General features: G+C 60.5%; 2 protein-coding genes and 1 long non-coding RNA gene across 4 annotated transcripts in view; 1 reads left to right on the plus strand and 2 right to left on the minus strand.

Moving 5' to 3' along the window:
• Positions 1 to 4,029, plus strand: part of CD72 (CD72 molecule) — a 27,285-nt gene extending 23,256 nt beyond the window's left edge. Inside the window, exons 7-8 of the mRNA XM_075128311.1 lie at positions 1,931 to 2,122; positions 3,140 to 4,029. Of these exons, the coding sequence (XP_074984412.1) occupies positions 1,931 to 2,102 (172 nt within the window). The 3' untranslated portion in view covers positions 2,103 to 2,122; positions 3,140 to 4,029. The remainder of the gene's footprint in view (positions 1 to 1,930; positions 2,123 to 3,139) is intronic.
• The window catches only part of LOC142072087 (uncharacterized), a 10,541-nt gene extending 4,003 nt beyond the window's left edge, over positions 1 to 6,538 (minus strand). For both annotated transcript variants that reach the window (XR_012668340.1, XR_012668339.1), the window contains exon 1: positions 6,422 to 6,538. This is a non-coding gene — a long non-coding RNA (uncharacterized LOC142072087). The remainder of the gene's footprint in view (positions 1 to 6,421) is intronic.
• Positions 6,539 to 11,310: 4,772 nt separating this feature from the next.
• TESK1 (testis associated actin remodelling kinase 1) overlaps positions 11,311 to 15,890 on the minus strand; it is a 30,107-nt gene continuing 25,527 nt past the window's right edge. Inside the window, exons 8-10 of the mRNA XM_048834691.2 lie at positions 14,761 to 14,850; positions 14,196 to 14,346; positions 11,311 to 13,673 (exon numbers count right to left, since the gene is read on the minus strand). Coding sequence (XP_048690648.1) covers positions 12,598 to 13,673; positions 14,196 to 14,346; positions 14,761 to 14,850 — 1,317 coding nt within the window. The 3' untranslated portion in view covers positions 11,311 to 12,597. The remainder of the gene's footprint in view (positions 13,674 to 14,195; positions 14,347 to 14,760; positions 14,851 to 15,890) is intronic.

Consider the following 15,890-nt stretch of genomic DNA (forward strand, 5'->3'; position numbering starts at 1 on the left):
GACCAATTCCCAGTTAAATCATCCCAGCCAGGGCTTTGTCAAGCCTGACCTTAAAAACCTCTAAGGAAGGAGATTCTACCACCTCCCTAGGTAACGCATTCCAGTGTTTCACCACCCTCTTAGTGAAAAAGTTTTTCCTAATATCCAATCTAAACCTCCCCCACTGCAGCTTGAGACCATTACTCCTCGTTCTGTCATCTGCTACCATTGAGAACAGTCTAGAGCCATCCTCTTTGGAACCCCCTTTCAGGTAGTTGAAAGCAGCTGTCAAATCCCCCCTCATTCTTCTCTTCTGCAGGCTAAACAATCCCAGCTCCCTCAGCCTCTCCTCATAACTCATGTGTTCCAGACCCCTAATCATTTTTGTTGCCCTTCGCTGGACTCTCTCCAATTTATCCACATCCTTCTTGAAGTGTGGGGCCCAAAACTGGACACAGTACTCCAGATGAGGCCTCACCAATGTCGAATAGAGGGGAACGATCACGTCCCTCGATCTGCTGGCAATGCCCCTACTTATACATCCCAAAATGCCATTGGCCTTCTTGGCAACAAGGGCACACTGCTGACTCATATCCAGCTTCTCGTCCACTGTCACCCCTAGGTCCTTTTCCGCAGAACTGCTGCCTAGCCATTCGGTCCCTAGTCTCTAGCTGTGCATTGGGTTCTTCCGTCCTAAGTGCAGGACTCTGCACTTATCCTTATTGAACCTCATCAGATTTCTTTTGGCCCAATCCTCCAATTTGTCTAGGTCCTTCTGTATCCTATCCCTCTGTGACAAAGTGGGACTGTTCTTAATGTTTCCTCTGAATAGTGTGGGGGTGCCTCAGTTTCCCCTAGGCAGTTCTTAAGTATCTAGGGGGTGGGGTAAGGGTGTATGATCATTGCAGAGCCCTAGAGGGCAGGTGTGTGCAGGAGTCTGGACACAGAGAATGGCCAACTCCCTGTTTCCTGGCAACTGATGGCCTGGGCCCTTCCCCCCCTGCAAGGTGAGAGCTAAAGGGTTGGAGAACAAAGGAATCAGGTGACCTCCTGGCCCGGGAAAGGAACAAAGCCCAGAGGAGGAGGGGCTGGAGGGAGTTTCAGTTTGGGGCTGGCTGGGACATGGAGTGAAGTGCAGACGTGGTTGTCTGGCTCACTGCCCCCCAGAATGGACCCAGCTGAGGGGTCCCGTTCTCTGCACCTGCAAGCTCTACTTTAGACCATGTTCCTGTCGTCTAATAAACCTTCTGTTTTACTGGCTGGCTGAGAGTCACGTCTGACTGCGAAGTTGGGGTGCAGGACCCTCTGGCTTCCCCAGGAGCACTGCCTGAGCGGACTCGCTGGGGGAAAGCGCACGGAGAGGCAGAGGATGCTGAATGCTCCGAGGTCAGACCCAGGAAGGTGGAAGCTGTGTGAGCTGTGTGTCCTGCAGACAGGCTGCTCACAGAAAGGCGACTGCCCCAGAGTCCTGACTGACTTCATGGGGAGCAGTTCCAGAGCATCGCCCAGGGACTCCGTGACACCCTCCCCTCCAGCGTATCTACCACTCCTCCCAGTTTAGTATCATCCGCAAATTTGCTGAGAGTGCAATCCACACCATCCTCCAGATCATTTATGAAGATATTGAACAAAACCGGCCCCAGGACCGACCCTTGGGGCACTCCACTTGATACCGGCTGCCAACTAGACATGGAGCCATTGATCACTACCCGTTGAGCCCGACAATCTAGCCAGCTTTCTACCCACCTTGTAGTGCATTCATCCAGCCCATACTTCCTTAACTTGCTGACAAGAATTCTGTGGGAGACCGTGTCAAAAGCTTTGCTAAAGTCAAGAAGCGACTCTGGCCTTGAAATCGATGGTGACCTGGCCTTAGTGCGCCAGGGTGGCAGAGCTGACAGTCAGCGTAGGGCGGGCCAGGCTGTCTCAGCAATGCCCCTTCTCTTTCCAGAGACTGGAGCTACACGAGTTACAGCTATACGTCGTGTGGAGTAATAAGAAATGGCTTCATAAACAGGGACTCGTGCTACTCTCCAAAGCCATGGATCTGTGAGAAGGCACCCAGCCAGCCCAGCCCAGCCAGACGTTGGTTTCCTTCGAGTCCCTGGAGGGACAATCAGTGAGAGCCCTACTGGACAGTCCTGTGAGTCTGCAGCACCATCCCCGTATTGGGGACATCTTGGGCAAGGTCCAGGTTTGCAGGGTGGGGCTGGGGGGCAGGGCACATGGGGGCAGGGGAGTGGTGGGTTTGCAGGGCAGGGCTGGGGGGCAGGGCACACCGGGGGGGCGGGGAAGTGGTGAGTTTGCAGAGCGGGGCTGGGGGGCAGGGCACTCGGAGGGCAGGGGCATGGTGGGTTTGCAGGGCAGTGCTGGGGGGCAGGGCACACTGGGGGCAGGGGAGCGGGGTGTTTGCAGGGCGGTGCTGGGGGGGCAGGGCACACGGGGGACAGGGACGCGGGGGGGTTGCAGGGTGGTGCTGGGGGGCAGGGCACTCGGGGGGCAGGGGAGCGGTGGGTTTTCAGGGTGGTGCTGGGGGGGCAGGGCACACTGGGGGCAGGGGAGTGGGGTGTTTGCAGGGCGGTGCTGCAGGGCAGGGCACACGGGGGACAGGGACGTGGGGGGTTTTCAGGGTGGTGCTGGGGGGTAGGGCACATGGGGGGCAGGGGAGCGGTGGCTTTGCAGGGTGGTGCTGGGGGGCAGGGCACTCGGGGGGCAGGGGAGCGGTGGGTTTTCAGGGTGGTGCTGCGGGGCAGGGCACACAGGTTAGCTGTGGGTTCAGTGGGTTGTGCTGGGGTAACAGGGGGGCCCAGCAAGCGTGCCTGTCCCCCTCCTCCCTGTGGTGCAGATCCAGGGCTCAGTATAACCGAGGATGTTTCTGAACTAAAGCACCAGCCAGGCTCCCCTGCGGGCTCCGGGCACCAGTCAGGTCGATTCGCGTCGCCCTGGGCATGCCCCAAATCAGCCGCCCCTGAGCCCAAACTCACCCCGTTCCCCAGGCCGTGCAGAGCCACAGAACCAGGCCCCCCACCCCGGCTGTACGAGGGGCAGAGGCCAGGCCTAGCTGGCACTGCCATTGCATCCGTCAGGGTCTCAGGCCTGCCCCAGCCGGGGGCGGGGGACTGACCCCCCGGCCCAGCTCACCCTGGCTGTTCCCTTACAGCTCCCACTGCGCCAGGCTCGGCTCCTGTGTCGTCTTCCTGCCCTGCTCCCAGTGCCGAGGACACAGCGCCCGAGGGCCGGCCCCACCAGCATCGCCTGCTCCACACTCAGCCTTGCCCCCTGCCTGGGGGGCAGGGCCCCTGCTCCGGCCTGGAGCCCGGCCTCGCCCCCGGCAGGTGCCAGCTCGCGCACTGGGCAGGGCAGGGTGCTCGCAGCAAAGGGCTGGGGCGTCATGCCCACGAAAAGAGCTGCCGGCCATCAGCACACAGCCAGCCCCCTTCCCGCACATGGGGCTGGGTTCCATGCGGGCGAGTGGCCACTAAATGCCCCAGTGGGGCAGGCTCCGGGGAGGGGCGCCCAGAGCGCTCCCCACGGCTTGCCGACACCTGCCAGCAGGGCAGGAGCAGGGAGCTGCGCTCTGCCCCACAGATCCTCCTGCAGCCCCCTGGCTGTGGGCATGGGCCCATGCAGGGCAAGCAGCCTGCCCCTTTCTAACGGTGGTGGGCTCCCACGCAGGCCGGGTCGCTCGTGCGGGGTGATTTCTGCAGCCCACAGCCCGGCGTGGCTGGGATTGGGGCGCTGCCCGGCCGCTGGGGCAGCAGAGCAGTGACCCAGAGCACCCAGGGCTGGTCCCAGGCCCAGCTGTGCCCGGGGGTGTCACCGCCGGGCCTGGGGCACAGCCCTCGCCGCCCTGCCTTCCGCACCCAGCGTTTGATGGGTTAGCGGGGCAAGGGCTGGGTGAGCCCAACACGGCCCCCCCGGTCCTGCCCCCGGCCTTCAGAGACACAACACGCCCCCCCCACACCCCTCCGGCCTTCAGAGACGCAACACGCCCCCCCACACCCCCTCCACACCCCTCCGGCCTTCAGAGACACAACACGCCCCCCCCACACCCCTCCTGGCCTTCAGAGACACAACACGCCCCCCCACACCCCCCCCACACCCCTCCGGCCTTCAGAGACACAACACGCCCCCCCCCCCCACACCCCACACCCCTCCGGCCTTCAGAGACACAACACGCCCCCCCACACCCCCTCCACACCCCTCCTGGCCTTCAGAGACACAACACGCCCCCCCACACACCCCTCCTGGCCTTCAGAGACACAACACGCCCCCCACACCCCCCCACACCCCCCCACACCCCTCCGGCCTTCAGAGACACAACACGCCCCCCCCCACACACCCCTGGCCTTCAGAGACACAACACGCCCTCCCCACACCCCTCCGGCCTTCAGAGACACAACACGCCCCCCCCCCCCCCACGCCCCTCCGGTCTTCAGAGACACAACACACACCCCCCACACCCCTCCGGCCTTCAGAGACACAACACGTCCCCCCACGCCCCCCACACACCCCTCCGGCCTTCAGAGACACAACACGCCCCCGCTCCTTCTCCCCTGGGCTTCAGAGACACAACATAGATTCACAGACTCATAGACTTTAAGGTCAGAAGGGACCATTATGATCATCTAGTCTGACCTCCTGCACAATGCCGGCCACAGAATCTCACCCACCCGCTCCTGACCTATGTCTGAGCTAAGTCCTCAATTCGTGGTTTAAAGACTTCAAGGTGCAGAGAATCCTCCAGCAAGTGACCTGTGCCCCACGCTGCAGAGGACGGTGAAAAACCCGCAGGGTTTCTGCCAATCTGCCCTGGAGGAAAATTCCTTCCCGACCCCAAATATGGTGATCAGCTAAACCCAGAGCATGTGGGCAAGACTCACCAGCCAGACACCCAGGAAAGAATTCTCTGTAGTAACTTAGATCCCACCCCATCTAACATCCCATCACAGGCCATTGGGCATATCTACTGCTAATAGTCGAAGATCAATTAATTGCCAAAATTAGGCTATCCCATCATACCATCCCCTCCATAAACTTATCAAGCTTAGTCTTGAAGCCAGATATGTCTTTTGCCCCCACTGCTCCCCTTGGAAGGCTGTTCCAGAACTTCACTTTTCTGATGGTTAGAAACCTTCGTCTAATTTCAAGTCTAAACTTCCCGATGGCCAGTTTAAATCCATTTGTTCTTGTGTCCACATTGGTACTGAGCTTAAATAATTCTTCTCCCTCTCCGGTATTTATCTCTCTGATATATTTATAGAGAGCAATCCTATCTCCCCTCAACCTTCTTTTGGTTAGGCTAAACAAGCCAAGCTCTTTGAGTCTCCCTTCATAAGACAGGTTTTCCATTCCTCGGATCATCCTAATAGCCCTTCTCTGCACCTCTTCCAGTTTGAATTCATCTTTCTTAAACATGGGAGACCAGAACGGCACACAGTATTCCAGGGGAGGTCTCCCCAGTGCCTTGTATACCGGTACTAACGCCTCCTGATCTCTACTGGAAATACCTCGCCTGATGCATCCTCAGACCGCATTAGCTTTTTTCACGGCCATGTCACATTGGCGGCTCATAGTCATTCTGTGATAAACCAATACTCCAAGGTCCTTCTCCTTCTCTGTTACTTCCAAGTGATGCGTCCCCAGTTTATAACAGAAATTCTTGTTATTAATCCCTAAATGCATGACCTTGCACTTTTGCCTATTAAATTTCATCCTATTACTATTACTCCAGTTTACAAGGTCATCCAGATCTTCCTGTAGGATATCCCGGTCCTTCTCTGTATTGGCAATACCTCCCAGCTTTGTATCATCCGCAAATTTTATTAGCACATTCCCACGTTTTGTGCCAAGGTCAGTAATAAAAAGATTAAATAAGATTGGTCCCAAAACCGATCCCTGAGGAACTCCACTGGTAACCTCCCTCCAGGCTGACAGTTCACCTTTCATTGTGACCCACTGTAGTCTCCCCTTTAACCAGTTCCTTATCCACCTTTCAAATTGATCCCCAGCTTTTCCAATTTAGCTAGTAATTCCCCATGTGGAACCATATCAAATGCCTTAGTGAAATCGAGGTAAATTAGATCCACTGCGTTTCCTTTGTCTAAAAAAATCTGTTACCTTCTCAAAGAACAGGTTTCAGAGTAACAGCCGTGTTAGTCTGTATTCGCAAAAAGAAAAGGAGGACTTGTAGCACCTTAGAGACTAACCAATTTATTTGAGCATGATGAAGTGAGCTGTATTGGTTAGTCTCTAAGGTGCTACAAGTACTCCTTTTCTTCTCAAAGAAGGAGATCAAGTTGGTTTGGCACGATCTACCTTTTGTAAAGCCATATTTTGTCCCAGTTACCATTGACCTCAATGTCCTTAACTACTTTCTCCTTCAAAATTTTTTCCAAGACCTTGCATACTACAGATGTCAAACTAAAAGACGTGTAGTTACCTGGTGTCACAGAGTCCCTGGGCGATGCTCTGGAACTGCTCCCCATGAAGCCAGGCAGGACTCTGGGGAAGTCTCCTCTCTGGGAGCAGCCTGTCTGCAGGACACACAGCTCACCCAGCTTCCCCTTCCTGGCTCTGACCTCGGAGCATTCAGCCTCCTCTGCCCTCCCTGCGCTTCCCACAGCGAGTCCGCTCAGGCGGGGTCCTGGGGAAGCCAGAGGGTCCTGCACCCCAACTCCGCAGTCAGACGGGACTCTCAGCCAGCCAGTAAAACAGAGGTTTATTAGACGACAGGAACATGGTCTAAAACAGAGCTTGTCAGTGCAGAGAACCAGACCCCTCAGCTGGGTCCATTTTGGGGGGCAGTGAGCCAGACAACCACGTCTGCACTTCACTCCATGTCCCCCGCCAGCCCCAAACTGAAACTCCCTCCAGCCCCTCCTCCTCTGGGCTTTGTCCCTTTCCCGGGCCAGGAGGTCACCTGATCCCTTTGTTCTCCAACCCTTTAGCTCTCACCTTGCAGGGGGGAAGGGCCCAGGCCATCAGTTGCCAGGAAACAGGGTGTCGGCCATTGTCTGTGTCCAGACTCCTGCACACACCTGCCCTCTAGGGCTCTACAATGATCCTACACCCTTACCCCACCCCCTAGATATTTAAGAACTGCCTAGGGGAAACTGAGGCTCCCCCACAATATTCAGAGGAAACATTAAGAACAGTCCCACTTCGTCACACCTGGATCACTTTTTTTTCCTTTCTTAAAAATACGAACTATGCTAGCAATTCTCCAGTCATACGGTACAACCCCTGAGTTTACAGATTCATTAAAAATTCTTGCTAACGGACTTGCAATTTCTTTCTTTGTTTTCTTCTTATTTATATGGCTATAGAACCTTGTACTATTGGTTTTAATTCCCTTTGCAAGGTCCAACTCCTTTTGGCCTTTCTCACTTTATCCCTACATGTTCTGACCTCAATAAGGTAGCTTTCCTTGCTGATCCCTCCCATCTTCCACTCCTTGTAGACTTTCTGCTTTTTCTTAATCACCTCTCTGAGATGCTTGCTCATCCAGCTTGGTCTACACCTCCTGCCTATGAGTTTTCCCCCTTTCTTGGGATGCAGGCTTCTGGTAGTTTCTGCAACCTTGACTTGAAGTAATTCCAGGCCTCCTCCGCCTTTAGAGCCACAAGTTTTTCAGTCCAACCCACTTCCCTAACTAATTGATGATTTAACTGGGAATTGGTCCTGCTTCGAGCAGGGGGTTGGACTAGATGACCTTCTGGGGTCCCTTCCAACCCTTATATTCTATGATTCTATGATTCTAATTTCCTTAATTTTTTAAAGTCAGCCCTTTTGAAATCGAAAACCCTAGTTGCAGATCTATTTTTGTTTATCCTTCCATTTAGTTTGAACTGAATTAGCTCATGATCACTCGAACCAAGGTTGTCCCCTACAGCCATTACTTCTATGAGGTCCTCACTACTCACCAAAACCAAATCTAGAATGGCATCCCCTCTTGTCGGTTCAGCAACTACTTGGTGAAGGAATCCATCAGCTATCGCATCTAGGAACATCTGAGCCCGATTATTATGACTAGCACTCGTCCTCCAAGTTAAAGTCTCCCATGATCACACAATTCCCATTAGTATTTACTTCTTTAAAAACATGAAAGAGGGCTCTATCCATATCCAGATCGGATCCTGGTGGTCTCTAGCACACCCCAAGCACTAGCCCAGGGCAGGATCTAGTAGCTTTCTTCCCCAATGTGATTTTTGCCCAGACAGACTCTGTCTTGTCCATTCCATCGCTGATTTCTTTACATTCTACCTCCTCAGTGATAGACAATGCTACTCCACCCCCTTTGCCTTTATTTCGGTCTTTCCTAAACAGCACATCCCCTTCCATACCCGTACTCCAGTCGTGACGACCATTCCACCCTGTTTCTGGTCTCCCTAGAATACCCGGTTTCACTTCCTGCACCGGTACCTCTAGTTCCTCCCTTTTGTTACCTGGGCTCCTCGCATTGCTGTACAAACAGCTTCATTTTTGCTGTTTGGCCTCGCTCACGTTCTTTACCCGATGAGGCATGGTCATTCTACAGCCCGTATCTCCTACTAGGCTGGTATCCACGCTGCCCTTCCTCCTCATGTCCATTCTCCTACCCACAGCTGTCTCCTTTCTTACTTCGTTTTCTTCCCTCTCAAGGCTAAAATCCGGCGTGGAGATTACCTGGACATGTCCCAACCGACCATCCATCTCCCCCAGATTCCTAGTTTACAGCTCTCTGAATCTGTTGTGCCAGCCTCCATCCTAGAAGGCTATTTCCCTCCCTACTCAGATGAAGTCCATCCCGAGAGAACTGTCCTCTGCCCAGGAATGCCTCCCAGTGGCCACACATCCCAACGCCCTCCTGACAGCGTGTGACGAAGTGGGACTGTTCTTAATGTTTCCTCTGAATAGTGTGGGGGTGCCTCAGTTTCCCCTAGGCAGTTCTTAAGTATCTAGGGGGTGGAGTAAGGGTGTATGATCATTGCAGTGCCCTAGAGGGCAGGTGTGTGCAGGGGTCTGGACACAGAGAATGGCCGACACCCTGTTTCCTGGCAACTGATGGCCTGGGCCCTTCCCCCCCTGCAAGGTGAGAGCTGAAGGGTTGGAGAACAAAGGAATCAGGTGACCTCCTGGCCCGGGAAAGGAACAAAGCCCAGAGGAGGAGGGGCTGGAGGGGTTTTCAGTTTGGGGCTGGCTGGGACATGGAGTGAGGTGCAGACATGGTTGTCTGGCTCACTGCCCCCCAGAATGGACCCAGCTGAGGGGTCCCGTTCTCTGCACCTGCAAGCTCTGTTTTAGACCATGTTCCTGTCGTCTAATAAACCTTCTGTTTTACTGGCTGGCTGAGAGTCCCGTCTGACTGCGAAGTTGGGGTGCAGGACCCTCTGGCTTCCCCAGGACCCCGCCTGGGTGGACTGGCTGTGGGAAGCGCACAGAGGGGCAGAGGATGCTGAATGCTCCGAGGTCAGACCCAGGAAGGTGGAAGCTGTGTGAGCTGCGTGTCCTGAAGACAGGCTGCTCACAGAAAGGCGACTACCCCAGAGTCCTGACTGACTTCATGGGGAGCAGTTCCAGAGCATCGCCCAGGGACTCCGTGACACAGCGCCGCTGCCTGACCCAGCTGTGGATAGTCATCATCTTGTCACACCTTTGTTGCCCTTCTCTAGGAACAGGCAGAATCCCACTGAAGATCACCCGAGCCTCGATTTCCTTAAGCCCCCCATCCTCCCCCAGACTTCAGAGACACAACACGGGACCCACACGGCACCCCCTGCTCCCCCAGGCTTCAGAGACACAACGCGGCACACCCCCTCCCCCCGCTGGGCTTGCAGGGGCCTGTCAAAGTGCGGCCCAGCAGCCATCCCTGGAGCTGGGCAGTGCAGGGAGCCGAGAGCGGCCGGAGGCTGGGGGCAAGCAGAGGGCGTGGGAGGAGGCCGGTGCTGCAGGCAGGGGGGCAGAGCAGGCCCAGAAGTTTGGCTGGCGCCGGCATGTGAAGATTTATGACCAAGGACGGTCACGAGCCCAGGGGGGTGGGAGCTGGCCGCGTGCCTGGGGCAGGTGAGAAGGGGGCCAGGCTGGCGTGGGGAGCCACGCTGCAGTGGGGCTGGGCTGAACGGGGGGGCAGCACAGGGCCAAGGTGCAGAGACGGGGCAATGCTCATGCCCCACCCCAAGATGCTGCTGTGACGAAGTGGGACTGTTCTTAATGTTTCCTCTGAATACTGTAGGGGTGCCTCAGTTTCCCCTAGGCATTTCTTAAGTCTCTAGGTGGTGGGATAAGGGGGTGTAATTGTTGCAGAGCAAAGGGCCAGGGTACATAAATGGCCGACACTCTGTCTCCTGGCACCTGATGGCCTGGGCCCTTCCCCCCTGCAAGGTGAGAGCTAAAGGGTTGGAGAACAAAAGAATCAGGTGCCCTCCTGGCCCAGAAAGGGACAAAGCCCAGAGGAGGGGGGGCTGGAGGGGGAGTCAGTTTGGGGCTGGCTGGGGACGAGGAGTGAAGGGCAGACGGGGTTGTCTGGCTCCCTGCCCCCCAAAATGGACCCAGCTGAGGGGTCCCGTTCTCTGCACCTACAAGCTCTGTGTTAGACCATGTTCCTGTCGTCTAATAAACCTTCTGTTTTACTGGCTGGCTGAGAGTCCCGTCTGACTGCGGAGTTGGGGGGCAGGACCCTCTGGCTTCCCCAGGATAACGCCTGGGCAGACTGGCTGCGGGAAGCGCAGGGAGGGGCAGAGGAGGCTGAATGCTCCGAGGTCAGACCCAGGAAGGTGGAAGCTGGGTGAGCTGTGTGTCCTGCAGACAGGCTGCTCCCGGAGAGGAGACTTCCCCAGCGTCCTGCCTGGCTTCATGGGGAGCAGTTCCAGAGCAACGCCCGGGGACCCCGTGACAGCTGCCCCCAGCAACATGGTGCAGGGATGGAGCCAGGGTGGCCCCAGCTGCCGTGCTCCCAGCACAGGATTGGCTCCATCCCTCGCACCGGTGTATCCCCCTGGGCCCCGGCCAGAAGGCAGCAAGGACGAGCCCCCTCCCCAGCGACACCTCCCTTTTCACCAGCAGCTGCTGAGCCATACTTGCCCCACTGCCCGCCCCCCACCATCCCCTCCTCCCTGCGCTGCAACCAGGGGCCTCCTGGGGCTGAAACCCACAGGAACAGCCTTCAGTGCTGCTGACACGCTCCCCACCCCCAGGGCTGTGCAATCCCAAGGACACAGATGGGGAAACCGAGGCACAGCACTGAGGGGCCTCACTTGAGGTGGGTTTTCCTGACTCACACTCCCAGGCCTGGCTGTGTCCCTGTCCTGCGACCAGCAAGATCAGCGTCCCCCCCACCACACACACAGTGGGTGCTGGGACAGTCACTTTTATTGGAACACCTTAAATAAGCCGTATATATTACTAGCAATTATCAATCATAATAAAAAACAAGAGTCTGCACGCACCAGGGCATCGTACACGTCGGCTGCGGGGAGCCCGGGGGCCACCCCAGGCAGGGACTGGGCAGCTTGGGGACGCAGCTGGGGGGGGGGGGGGCAAGCCCCAGCCACCATATTGCAAACAGACCTGCCCCATTGGCTGCTCCACAGCCGCCATGGAGGGGGCAGGGCCTGAACCAGGAAGTGATGGGGGTGGGGTGGGGGGGTGTATTTATCCCCACTTGCCAGGGACTGGCATCCAGCCTGCTTTGTGCCTGGCGGGCCGCAGGCCCTGCCCCCCCCTCCCCCAGACAGGCAGGTTCCATGGGGGAGGGCATCGTGCTGTCTCCCCTGCTCAGCGCCCGGCTCACCCGTTACCCAGCCCCCTTACCCCTGTGTGTGATGGACAGAGGGGAGCCCCCAGTGCACACTGCTGCCCCCCAGGCTTGTGCTCCCATCGCCTCTGAGCACGGGGGCTGGGGAGCGGACGTGCAGGGACAAGCGACCAAGAAGGAGCCCCAGGCCCTGGAGTGACCCCCTGACTGCACCTGCTCAGGGGTCACCCCTGCTCCTCTCCCCACAGCCGCGGGCAGGGAGGGGCGGCATGGAGGGCCGGCCCAGCCCACCTGCCCCAGCGAGCCTTCCCAGAGACTCCTGGGTGGCATCGCGCCCCGCTGGTCCATCAGTGCCACACCTGTGTCTGGTCACCGGAGCCCCCAGCTTTGAGTGGGGGTGCAGAGCCCCTCTGCCCAGCCACGTCCCCATGGTGGGACATGAACCGGCACCGCTCCCCCCTCCTAGGGGAAGCGCTGGCCCCGACGGGGTCGTGCGCACGAGGCCGCCATGTTATTGCACATCAGCCCAGCACGACTCGCCCACCCCCCGTGCCCCTGCAGGGAGCCAGCCCCGCACAGAGCCGGCTGCTGGGTCTGTGCCCAGCCTCTCGCTCCCTGCACGAGGTCCCCCTCCTCCCCGCTCACACTTGGCCAGCCAGGACCTGAGCCCAGGTTGTGCGTGGCCTTGACAATGGCTGACGGTCTCACCAACACGGCGAGCGGCCCTGAGGCGGCCCTAGGGGAGAAGTGGGGTCCCGGCCGGCAGGCCAGGTCCGGGGATTCCTGGGCTCCTTGCTCCGGGCCCTGCTCAGCGCAGGCCATGGGGGGAGCTGGAGCCGAGGCGGGGGGGCTCGCCCATCTGTCCATCGCCCATCTGCCCCCCACTAGGACTGCGCCTCCGGCAGCTTGAGGCTGGGCTCGGGCGGGCGCTTGGGGTGGTGGCCCCGGTCCTGGCAGAGGAGGCTCTTGGCCTCGCAGGTGAGGTGCTGGTAGCGGGGCGGGCTGGGCGCGGGCCGAGGGCAGACGGAGGCGAAGCTGAAGCTGAAGGGGCCCAGGCAGCAGCCGGGGCAGGCCAGCACCTCGTCCTGCTCCAGCCCGGCGCTGGAGGCATGCCGGGGCAGCGTGCTCGAGTGCTCCGTCCGCTCCAAGGCCGCCGCGCGGGGGATGCTGAGCTCCGAGCAGCCGCGCTCCAGGCCGCGGCCCCAGCCGTGCGGGGTGCTCACCACCACGCTGTTGTTGTTGAGGGGCAGGCCGTTGGGGGGCCCCGGCGGCCAGGGCTGGGCGCCCGACGCCGAGGTGCTGATGAAGGTGCCGTTGGTGAGCGGCGGGGCGGGCGCCGGCTCGGGCTCGGGGCTGTCGGGGCTGCAGTCCATCTGCTCCACCGCGGGGGGGCTGGGAAGGGGCGAGCGCCCTGCCACCTCCCCCGTCGCCCCCCAGCTCTGAGCGGGGAAGGGGCTGTGAGGCTGGGGGCCCTCCCCACACGCCGGGGACTCCTGCCGCCGGCAGGCGCGGGCCAGCTCCCCCCACAGAGCCAGGCTCCCCCGGCGGGCCGGCTCGGGGGACGTGGGCAGCGAGCGGCTCTTGCCTGTCAGCACCAGGGGGGCGGAGAAGTCGCACTGCGCCTCCACCACGGGCTCGGGCGTGACGGGCGTGCCCAGCTGGTAGGGGGCGGGCGGCGGCAGGGCGAAGGACAGCGAGATGACCGACTTGCTGGGCGTGTCGAAGAGCTTGATCTTCCCGCCCTTCAGGTCCTCGCGCCGGGAGAAGGGGTTGAGGCGCAGCGGCATCTCCTTGGGGCGGGCGCCCGCGTCGGGCTCCTGGGGCGGCAGCAGGGCCGGGGACCTGGGGGGGAACATGTCCGACCGGCTGCGGGCGAGGCGGGGGTCGGGCTGGAGGTGCGGCCAGCTCAGATCCCGCGGCGCTGGCTGCTTGGGGAGCGCGGGCTCGCTCGCTGCCTCGCCTGGCACAACACGGACAGCGGGTTAGCAGCCCCCCAGGCTGGGCCGGGCCCGCGGCCTCCAGCCCCTCCCGCCCGTTTGGAGAGTGCCTGGCTCCGTGCGCAGCCAGGGGCTCTGGGCCCCGGGCAGGAGAACCGCCTGGGCACCCTGCTGCCCGGCCGTCTGCCCCGCCACAGCAGGCCTGGGTCACGCCAGCCCCCTGCCCTCCCGCCCCGCAGAGCAGGGCTGGCATTTCCGCCTGATCCCACCCCAGGGCTGTGGGGCCTCCCCATTAGTTCAGTGGGGTGAGAGACGGGTCCCCACGGGGGGGACAGCCAGCAAGCCGCCCGCGGACCCCTTTGCTGCAGCCCTGTCCAGCAAGCGCCCGGGGACAGGCTCAGCGTCCGCAGTGCCCAGCTCTGGCCACATGGGGGCAGCACATGCCCTAAGGTCCCTTCAGCACCCGTAGTGCCCAGCCCAGTGCCAAGGGCTGCTGGGGGTGCCCGGGGGGGTCAGCAGGCCCGGGGGAAGGGCAGTCACGGTACCGTTCGGCGTGGCCGGGGTCCCGGGCGAGGGCACGCTCTCCCCATCGCTCTGTGGGTCGGGGCCAGTGCCCCCCGCTCCCAGCTGGTGCTGCAGGATACCCTCCAGGCGCTGCGTGATCTCCACGAAGGCGGGTCGGGCCGTCGGCTCCATCTGGGTGCGGGAGTCGCCACATCACCGACGGCCACGGGCACCAACTCTCCCACCCGCCTGCCCGGCTTCACCGGGGCCCCGCCCCCGTGGGACTTGGGAGGGATTGCTGGGCAGGAGACGGGGGCAGCTTCCCTCCAGAGCAGGGGACAGCTTGCTTGTGCTGCCCCGTCCTGCATGCTGGGGGCGAGGGAGGGGAGAGCAGGCATGGATCCCAGTGGCTCTGTGGTGCCAGGATCCCAGTCCCATTCGGGGACAGGCTGGCAGGGGGGCAGGCCTTGGCACCAGGAATCTGAATTTCAGATGAGGGTCCCTGTTTGAGGCAATCACCCGGCTGCCTCGTCTCGGTGTCCGGGAGACGGGGGCAGGCCCAGGGACCCTGCCCAGGGGGAGGGAAGGGAAGAGAGGGACACGTACCCTGCAGCAGTGGAAGGCCAGCTGGAGGAAGGCCGCAGGGCAGTCGTCCCCCACCATGTTGCAGAAAGCGGCAACGTCCAGCCCAAAATCCTGCCCGGGGAGACGAGGGGAGGTCAGCAACTGAGCCCGAATCACGGGGTCCAGGGCAGGAGGCCTGCCCCCCTCCCCAGCGCCCCTCTGCATTGAGCTCCTGCCCCAGACGGCGCCCCAGGGGGATCCCAGCCACAGGTCAGGAAGTGCCCCAAAGCCCTGCCCCGCACAGGAGCCATCCCTGGACCCGGGGAGCAGGGCCCCATGTCTCCGGGGGAGTGCGTGGCCTCCTGCGGTGCGTCTACACTGCACTAAAGGAGCCGTGGCACAGACGCAGCTGGCCCAGCTCAGCCGACAGGGGCTGCGGGGCGACGGGGAGGGTCCCAGCGCCCACGCTGCTGTCTAGCCCTGCAGCCCGAGCCAGCTGAGCCGGCTCTGGGGCGGCGCCGCGGGTTTCTCTTGCAGCGTAGAGGTGCCCGGGGGGATCGGGGCCTCGGGGCGCAGGGTCAAACCGGGACCAGGAGTACAACTCCCCTGCCACGAGGAAGGGTCGGGGGCAGCCAGTGTCTCCTGGGACGGTGCCGGAGATGGCTCAGCCCGACAGGTCACTGCAGGGGCTCGGCCTCCCTCCCAGCACCGGGGACCCGGGCCCAGGAATTGCTTGGCCTCGGCCTTGCCTCCCGCTGTAGCTGGAGGCAGCTCCAGCTCGTCCCCGGCTCCCCGGACAGGGACAATGGGCAGGCTGGTCTGTGCTCTAAACGCTGGGTCCAGTTATTAGCACGGAGCAGCACGTCCCCCTGTCACCCCACACGTACACCAGGGGCAACGCAGAGGGGAGCAGCATCTCCACCCCTGGGCAACACAGCCACAGCCCGGGCAATGGGCTGGCACCCCCAGAGTCCTTGGGGCAGGACACCCCAGCTAGAGAGACAGCGACCCTAGCATGAGGGCTGCCCAAGCATCCCCACTCAGCCCCTGCCTCAGTCACCCACAGCTCGCCGGCTTTGGAGCATGACCCAGCTGGGTGGTGGGGTCTGCACAGCTCTCGCGGCGTGTGGAAGAGCTCTCTTGGGGCTTGACACCCATCACCCTGGTATCTG

The sequence above is a fragment of the Caretta caretta genome, chromosome 5, assembly GCF_965140235.1.
Source record: "Caretta caretta isolate rCarCar2 chromosome 5, rCarCar1.hap1, whole genome shotgun sequence".
Classification (NCBI taxonomy): domain Eukaryota; kingdom Metazoa; phylum Chordata; order Testudines; family Cheloniidae; genus Caretta; species Caretta caretta.